Source organism: Protopterus annectens, chromosome 7.part1 (assembly GCF_019279795.1).
Source record: "Protopterus annectens isolate FY-2018-M chromosome 7.part1, PAN1.0, whole genome shotgun sequence".
In the NCBI taxonomy this organism is placed as follows: Eukaryota; Metazoa; Chordata; order Ceratodontiformes; family Protopteridae; genus Protopterus; species Protopterus annectens.
The window spans coordinates 438,618,763-438,628,039 of NC_056740.1; the positions used below are offsets into that span (position 1 = coordinate 438,618,763).

General features: G+C 44.1%; 1 protein-coding gene across 1 annotated transcript in view; it reads right to left on the bottom strand.

Annotated features, from left to right (window-relative positions):
• Positions 1-5,135, bottom strand: part of LIPC (lipase C, hepatic type) — a 222,332-nt gene extending 217,197 nt beyond the window's left edge. Inside the window, exon 1 of the mRNA XM_044078899.1 lies at positions 5,107-5,135. Within this exon, the coding sequence (XP_043934834.1) occupies positions 5,107-5,127 (21 nt within the window). The 5' untranslated portion in view covers positions 5,128-5,135. The remainder of the gene's footprint in view (positions 1-5,106) is intronic.
• Positions 5,136-9,277: the final 4,142 nt, after the last annotated feature.

The following is a 9,277-nucleotide window of genomic DNA, read 5'->3' on the forward strand; positions in this document are numbered from 1 at the left end:
ATCAACAGTTGTCCTGGTTGTAAAAAATTCCTGAAGGCCAGTAGAGCTTTCTGAACGGCTAACATTTCCTTTAAATTGATATGCAGGTGCTTCTGATCCTTTGTCCAAAGGCCCTGTAAACAATTGCCCTGAAAATGGGCTCCCCAAGCATAATCCATGGCGTCCGTGGTTAGAATCTGAGAGGCAGGAGGCAGATGGAAGGGCTTCCCTTTGTTTAGAGCACATGCTCTAGCTGTAGTAGTAGTAGTAGCTGTAGTAATTGGTTGTTTGGGACCATTTCCAGCTCTTTTGTAGTTCACTGTTTAAAATCCGCCTCTGGGCATTTTTTTCTGGCTATACTGCTCAGACAAGCTCCACGTGGGTTTACAGAGTGGTCCTAGCAGCAGGGAACTCAGAAAAGCGACTACCTTCTGGATTTAAGTATCTTTGCTTTTTTTTCACTTAAAATAGCTTCTGTAGCTTACCTTGAACTATTCTGCACTGTTTTTTAACTGATTGCTGCATTATTTTAAAATCTGCACTTAAAGTTACATTTAGTCGAATTTGATCGAAAGTTTGCTTGTTTGTTTGTTTAATTTAACTGTGGAGGCTGCCCACTAAAGTGTGCTAGCCTGTGTAACTTATTTATCACTGTTTCTGCATTTTCTGTGTGTTTCTACTAGAAAAAACAAAAAATAATCCTTGTTTTCCCGCCTTCCTCGACTAGTTTAGACCAGTTTACAGGCATTGCTGTATTCTGGGCTGTGGTGTAGTTCCTGTGTTGTCCATTACCTTACTTGGATAGAAGGAAGTTTCTTTGCTCACCAGTGGGAGTGGGGAGCCTTGAGCAGCCTACCTGTCCTTGGGGGAAGTGACCTCAGCACAAGAAGCTGTAGTAATTGGTTGTTTGGGACCATTTCCAGCTCTTTTATAGTTCACTGTTTAAAATCCGCATTTGCACGGCTTTGCGCAGTCATGTGCATAGCGCAGTGCCGGTTAAACAAGGTTAAACTTTTTCTGGCTCCGCCAAGTCTGTTCTTCAAATTTTCCCTTAAGGAAGCTCTACTCTTTGTAAAACCAGACTACTCACTGTATTATAAGCCTAGCACTTGTTCTCAATACTTCTCAACTAAGTAAGCACTCTCATACTAAGTAAAGCACTACATCTACTTACCATCCCTGTGAATACCCACTTCCCTTAAAGGTATACCACTCCCTTATACTGTTCTAGCATGTCGAGTGGTAGATTACTGGCGTCGTCTCCAGTTCAGCTGGTCAATCTGGGCATCTTGAGACAATGCTACAATTGTCTCATGTACACAGACAACCCTCTCCTCCTCCCAACAAACACAAATACATGTGAGAGATGCAACTATATAGCCAAACTGGAGGCTGAACTCTCTCAACTCACGGCTGGTATGACCAGACAGGAGGAGATGACAACCACACACACAACAATCCCAGTCCCACATAGACCCACCACAACTGCAAACCAAACACATAAAAACACAAAGACTTACTCGGAGGCTCTAATAAAAAACTTACCAAAACAACAGAGGCTCCCAAAGCAGACATCCAAAAATCCACCACCTCAAAACAAAACACATGCAACACATACTTCAATAAATCAGTGTGTCGACCAATCGCAGCCCTTAAGGCCAAACACCTTGCCTGATACACTAGTAATAGGTGACTCCATAGTCAGACACACTGATGTCCCACTGACCAGGCTGAACAAGGAGAAGGTGACTGTGAGCTGTCTATCGGGAGCTAGGATCCGCCACATAACACACGCACTCAGGTCACTCCAAAACAAGTACAAATATGACTCCATCATTGTCCATGCTGGTGTGAATGACCTGAGACGTACCTCCCTGGGCTACATGAAAAGAGACATAGAGGAGCTCTCCAATTATGTAGCCCAGGCTGGTATGACCCTGACCCTGAGCAGCATCTTGCCCCCACCAAGAATGATACCACAATACAAAGACAAGATGATCAGCTTTAACAATTGGCTCAAGTACTGGTGTCATTCTAAGGGGATCCAATGTCTGTCTGCCTGGGATGATATGTTGGACAAGCCACGCTGCTTCGCAAGGGATGGCTTACACCTGTCACCACTGGGCTTCCGGATATTGGCTAAGGCTCTTGCCACCCCCATAGTGCCTTTTTTAGGCAAGGCTCAAAAGACAAACCCACCTCCTTAGAAAACAAAAATGGAAAAAAACTAAGGGTAATGCTGCTCAACTCCAGAAGTCTAAACCTCAAGATGCAGGCACTTGATGCACTCCTCAGCATGGAGTACATCGACGTCTGTGCAGTAACTGAAACCTGGTTCAAGGCTCCTGAGAGCACCCCAGCGCTACCAGGCTATACCTCGTATCATGCTTTTCGGCCCCAAAACCGGGCGAACCACAAAGGAGGAGTGTCCATATTCATAAAGGACACCCACACCTCCAGGTTAGTAGCAACGCATGAAGCATCAGAGACCATACAGGTGCAACTAACCATAGGCAAAACTTCTATACAACTGGCAGCATGTTACAAACCACCCTCCCAATCTCAAGAACCCCACTCAGCCTTCCTGAAGACATTGGAGGATATGAATGTATCACAAAATACCATCATACTGGGAGACTTCAACTACCCAAACATAGATTGGGTACATTATTCTAGCCCTAATACCCTAGCCCAAAGGTTCCTGGAATTCATAAATTCAAATGCACTGGAACAACTAGTCACCTCTCCCACTAGGGGAGATAATACACTAGACCTGATCATCACAAACATGGGGACAAAATGCTCCACACCGGAAGTCTACCCCTCACTAGTGAGATCTGACCACAAACTAATCACCCTGGATATACATATCCCACCTCCACCCCCAGCACAAAAGACCACAGTGAAAAACTTCTCAAAAGCAGACTTCACTCTTCTTAAGTCTGAGATGGTATCCTTTAAGCCCACTGTGCCAATGGATACCACATCCCACAATGCCGAATCCTTCACAAATGCTTTCTATGGACATCTCCAAGAATGCATGGATCATGCAATCCCAAACAAATCCAAGTCCCTCTCCACCAAAAGTAAGCATCCTGTCTGGTGGACCTCAGCCATAAACAAATTGTATAACAAAAGAAGGAAGCTACTGCACGTCAGAGCGAAATCCCACGAAGGGAAGACATCTCTGATCATCATTAGCAGAAAACTACATTCTCTCATAAAAACATCCAAGGCAAACTTTGAGAGAAAAATCGCTAAGGACACTAAAGATAACCACAAAGCCTTCTTCAGCTATGTTAGAAACCTGGGCGGAAACCCTCAGATATGCTCAGAGTTGGTTCACAACAACAAAAAATACACTGAACCCACAGATATTGCTAACATACTGGCTGACAGATTCAGTGCAAATTTCTCGCCTCCTTCACCCCCAAAAGAAGAAATACTTATCCCAGCTGAATGTAATCTCCCTGCCATCTCAGATGTCCAAGTGAGAGCCACCCTAAACAAAGCAAAAAACACAGCATCAATGGGACCTGACGGTATCCCGGGGTGCATGCTACGTGAACTCCAAGAGGAGCTAAACCCACACATAAAAATGCTATTTAACCTTAGCCTTACTTCGGGATATGTACCTGAACACTGGCGTACAGCAACAGTGGTCCCACTCCACAAAGGGGGTGCCTCTTCAGACCCTGGAAACTACCGCCCCATAAGCTTGACTAGCCTGGTCTGCAAAGCTATGGAAAGAATCATTATGGAACTCATAAACAGAGACATAGGGAACCTACAGATGCTTGACCCCACCCAGTTCGGCTTTGTAAAGGGCAGATCCTGCCTTTTAAACCTGGTTGACTTTTTCGAAACAGTCACTAGAGCCATTGATGAGGGCAAAGCAGTCCATACAGCATACCTGGACTTGGCTAAGGCCTTCGACACAATACCCCACTCAGGTATCATAGATAAGCTAAACAGCTTAAAAGTAAACCCTTATGTCACTAGATGGGTTGCAAACTGGCTAAAGGACAGAACCCATAAAGTTAAAATCAATGGAGCAATGTCTGACTCAAAGCCAGTCACAAGTGGTGTCCCACAGGGATCTTTCCTGGGACCCCTCTTGTTTGGCATTTATTTCTCAGATGTTAAAGCAAACATGGGAGGGCTGTGGCTGACAAAATTCGCAGATGACTGCAAACTAGGTGCCATAGTCGATACACCAGCAGATACACACATCCTACAAAAAGGCCTCACTGAAACGGACAACTGGTGCCGTAGTCACGGCTTTAAACTAAATGCCAAAAAATGTATAGTCATCCCTTTTGGAAAAAACAAAGTACCCACAGATTATCACATAGACAGCAACCCACTGAGTACGGAAAAAGTAATCAGAGACCTAGGGACCCAAGTAGACAGCGACATCTCATTTGACACCCACGTTGCCAAAGTGGTTAGAAAAACATTCTACCTTGCACACCTCATCATGAAGGGTTTCACATCCAGATCCAAGGATGTCATTGTACCCCTATATTCCTCCCTCATCAGACCCATGATTGAGTACAATGCCCCATTTGGTATGTACCTCACCCGGCACTTGCAACAGCTGGAGAGACCACAAAAGTACCTCACCAAAAGGATCAAGGGTCTCCAACATATGTCTTATTCTGCCAGACTAAAGAAACTTCAGCTCTATTCAGTAGCATACCGCCTGCTCAGAGGTGATCTCTGCCTGACGTACAAGGCCATGTCCAACCAGGATCTGATGGACATGCTCCACCTCAAAAAATCCAAATCCATCAGGACCACGAGAGCTAAAGAATTAAACCTCGGCATAAGTATGAATAGGACATGCTGGAGGGATAGATTCATAACCCAAAGGCTTCCCATGCTTTGGAACAGGATCCCAGTTTGTATTAGGCAGAGCCCCTCACTGACTCTCTTCAAGAGAAATCTTGATGAGTGGATGGGAGATCGTAAGTTTACCCCAGGGCAATGTGAATTGTGCAGATATTGCTTGTTATTTTATAAGCAGAATACTGCATGCATCTTTTATGTCTTCTCAACCACTTTACAAGTTACAAGTCATTAGTTTTGTAAGAAAAGAGAACCATATTGGTTTTAAGTTCCTACCGACCACCCATGGACTAACATCACAAGGAAGGACGGAGATCAGTATGTCTAAACTGTGGCAATGCTGAGACCATACACTTTTTAGGTACCACTGTATTTTCCTCATGTGTAGTCTTGCATATGGTACGAGAAGGATGCAGGAGGCCATGTAACCCAATGCCTGCAGGAATTTCCTTGCAGATAGATGAGTTAAAGTTGCCAAGGTTCTGAAAGTTGAAGCCAGCTGTAACTGTTTTTCGGATGTCAGAAATGCCATCTGGGTTGTGGTGTTTAGAAGTGCTCCAAGAAAAGTTATCTGTTGTGATGGTGTCAAATTTGACTTTTTTATGTTTACAGAGAATCCCAGGAACTTGAGGAGGTTCTGTACAAATTCTAGATGCTGGAGTAAGACATCCTTGCTGTCTGCCTGAATTAGACAATTATCCAGATAAGGGTAAATTTGAATTCCCTTGAGTCTGCAGTAAGCTACTACTGGAGCCAGGCATTTGGTAAAAACCCTGGGTGCAGTAGATAACCCAAAGGGCAGCGCAGAGAATTGAAAGTGCCTCGATCCGGCTTTGAACCTGAGGTATTTTCTGCGATCCTGCCTGATGGGAATGTGTAAATATGCCTCCTTTAAATCCAAAGTCACCATCCATGCATTTTTGGACAGCATTGGAAGTAGCTGCTGTAGAGTAAGCATCTTGAACTTTGGAATCTCTAGAAAGGTGTTCAAAACCGACAGATCCAGAATGGGTCTCCATGAGTTCTGCTTCCTTGGGACTAGAAAAAGCCTTGAATAAAAACCTTTTCCCATCTCTGAAAGAGGAACCAGTTCTATGGCATTCTTAGCCAAAAGAGCTTCCACCTGGTTTAAGGCCTCCATCCATTGATGTTTTGGAAGGTCTGGCCAACTGCTTGGCCTTGGCAAGGTATGAAAATGGAATTTGTAACCTCTTAAAACCACATCCAAAACCCATTTGTCTTGGGTTATTTGAGTCCAATTTTGATAAAAAAGAGAGAGTTTTCCTCCGAGAGGGGCTTCCAGGCAAGAAGTTCCTGTAGCCCAACAGAGGGAGACATTGAGTTTGTTTCCTTTGAGATTGTGACCTGTCCTCTCCTCCCCTAGGGGTGGAAGCAGTCCACTGTCTTGGTCTATAAGCAGCTTGAGATTGAGGCCTCCCTCTGGAACGTCTATATCTACCCCTCTGAGACCTGTCAGAAGTGGGAAAGGACCAATTTTTTGAAGGCCAATTCCTGCTAAATCTAGGAGGCTGTACTTGTAAGAAGTCTTTAACTGTTTGCATGGATTTCGCCTTATCCTCCATCTTTTTAATAACCTCTTCAGCTTTAGATCCAAACAAAACATTATGCTGAACAGGAGCATCCAATAATTTAGCCTTTACTTGATCAGGTAAATTTTGTTCCTTTAGCCATGCATGCCTTCTAATGACTCTGCCAGAGGCCGCAGCCCTACAAGAAGCCTCCAAGGCATCAAATCCACAGTGTAAACCATGCTTCGCTACTTGTTCAGTGGCGTGCAATAAGTCATGCAATTCCTTATCATCTGCACAGGCAGAAATGGAATTAAGCTTTTGTTTTAAGACAGACAATAGAAATTGCTGGTATTTAAACATATGAAACTGACAGTTTAAAGCCCTAATGGACAAAGTAGCAGAAGTGTACACCTTTTTGCCCCATCTTTCTAAAGATCGAGAATCCTTTTCTGTAGGAATGGGATTTTTGGCAGAAGCGGCCTTAACTCCCTTAGGACCCTGAGAAATGGTTTCAGGGTCAGCAGAAGGGTTCTTGTTTAAAAACTGATGGGAATCAGGAACCCTGTGATATTTATCAGGCTTAACAGGAGCAGGAGGAAAAGAGTCAGGAGTTAAGTTAGCCTCTGAAAAGGCATCATCCACAATATCCAAAACAGGAGGAATAGCCAAGGGTCTATGTTGGGGAAGAAGAAGAAATTCCCTCAGTCTTTTCTTGGATTCCGAAAACTCCTGTCCTTCCCAGTGGAAATGTTCCCTCATTTCATGCAAAGTTTCCCCAAAAGAGAAATCCTCAGGGGGGAGAAGCAGAAGGAATGGATTCTTCAGCATCAGAATCCTCATAAGGAGGGAAAGAATATTCCTGATCAGAAGAAGAAACTGAGGAAACAGAAGCCTGATCAGAGGAATCATAAGAAACATCCTGCCTTGGCCTTTTGTCTGGAGGGGGATGAGAACCCCTAATCATAGTAATTAAATCCTCTGCCACCTTGAGTAACTGTTTCTGTGACTTGGGAGCTGGCTCAGAAGAGGCCTGTGTTGAAGTCTTTGATTTTGAAGGAGTCTTTGCCTTTGTCTTTTGCTTTGCCTTTATTAGTAGCTGAGTCGGCCTGAAAACCCCTTCGGAAGCCGGTACCTGCACAGCGACTCCGGACCCATCTGAAGGAGCATTGTCCGAAGGTCCTGCAACAGAAATATTTAAAGGCCTGGTTGGCTCCTCATGAGAGTCCGTTTCGGCCGTCGGTTCTGAAATGGCCGACGACAGGGGCTGCAAAAGCGCCTCACTGACGACGGCCGAACCTGAAGCTGGCTCCGCTTGTGCGCTATCATCAGATTTGGACCTCGGAGGCCTGTCTTTATCCTTGCGGCGTTTGTGAACTCCGGTAGCCAGGACTGTATTCGATGACATTTTGTAGTTAAAGTGCCTATCAAAGTAATGAAAAGCAAAATCGTACCTTCGCTTAATTGTACGTTGATTGAATCTAGCACAAAACTGACAACTAGCTACGTCGTGGTCAGGGCCCAAGCAAGGAATACAGTAAGAATGAAAATCCTTATGAGATATTTGCTTCCCACATGAAATACAATTATTAACTTTTTCTGACATCGGAGTGGAGCAAGAAAAAAGTTTCTAACGGGTACTTAGCTTTGAGTGGAGAAGAAAGTCTTCGGACCGAAGTATATCAGTAAAATTCATCAGGAGTCAGCCGACCGGCACTTGCGAACTGCTATCACCACACGGCAAGAAAGACTGGAGAAGATGGCATCGGCTGTCAGCTTTATACTCCTGGCGCTCTGACATCAGGGAGCATGGTTGAACAGCCGACGCCGGACCCAGACTTTGGGGTTCTGGCCGACCGAGGGCCGCCTGCCGGCAGGGGAGAACCCTACAGTCATGACTGCAACAGTGAAACACGATGAACATCATAGTTGTGTTGAATGTTTTTTTAATGCTGGACAGGCAGATGGATGCTGGATAGTTTTATAGGTGGTAGGAAGTTGTGTATATATTAGCTGATGTGGCAGTTCTAACTAATTTAGGCTTTTCAGTGCTATACAGTGGTGGGCTCTGAAAGGGGTATGTGCTGCAAATTTAATACCTTTGTTATAGCATTGTTCAAGTTTTAATTTTTGTGAAGCCTGGAGGTTAGGAAGAATGGGATCACATAATGAATAGTCATGAGGAGATAAGTAGTGGTAAGTGTAGTTTTAGTTGCATCAGTCAGAGAGTTTTTGGCTTTGCAAAGCATCCCTAGTTTGTGATGAGTTTTTCTTATGCAATTTTATATATGCATGTTGAATACAAAACTGTCACCCACTATTACCCCTAATAGTTTGCTATGAGAAGTGAGTTTGATGGTTGTATTATCAAGACAGAAGACTTTAAATTTAGTTTTTTCATATGAGAGGGATTTAGGGGAAAAAGCAGTAGTTTGATCTTTTTTGAGTTGAACATGAGTTGCGAGTTACTTAGCCATGCTTCAGTGCCTGCTAAAGCTTCCTGAGTCATTTTTTAGAGGTGTATGACGTCACATGTGCAAACGAGAGTGAAGTCATCCGTGTATTGTATTAGGGTGACCTGTTGTGCGGAAGTATAGGGGGTGTTGGTGACAATGTTAAAGAGGAGAGAACCAAGGAGGATAGAGCTTTGTGTTGCACCGGTGGTGACTGGGAGGTAAGGAGAGAGAGAGAGAGAGAGAGAGAGAGAGAGAGACATTTTAATGACTGACACCTATTGGACAGGTAGCTTTTGAACCATAGAAGGGTGGGCTGAAAGAGACTCGTGAAGACATTTGAAGAATAAGTTTGCTGTGTCAAACTGTGTTGAAGGCTTTAGACAAGTATAGAAATAAGGAAGAGACCAGTTTGCCATTATTTGTAGTTTTATTGACAGTATCTATATAGGTGAGATGGACAGT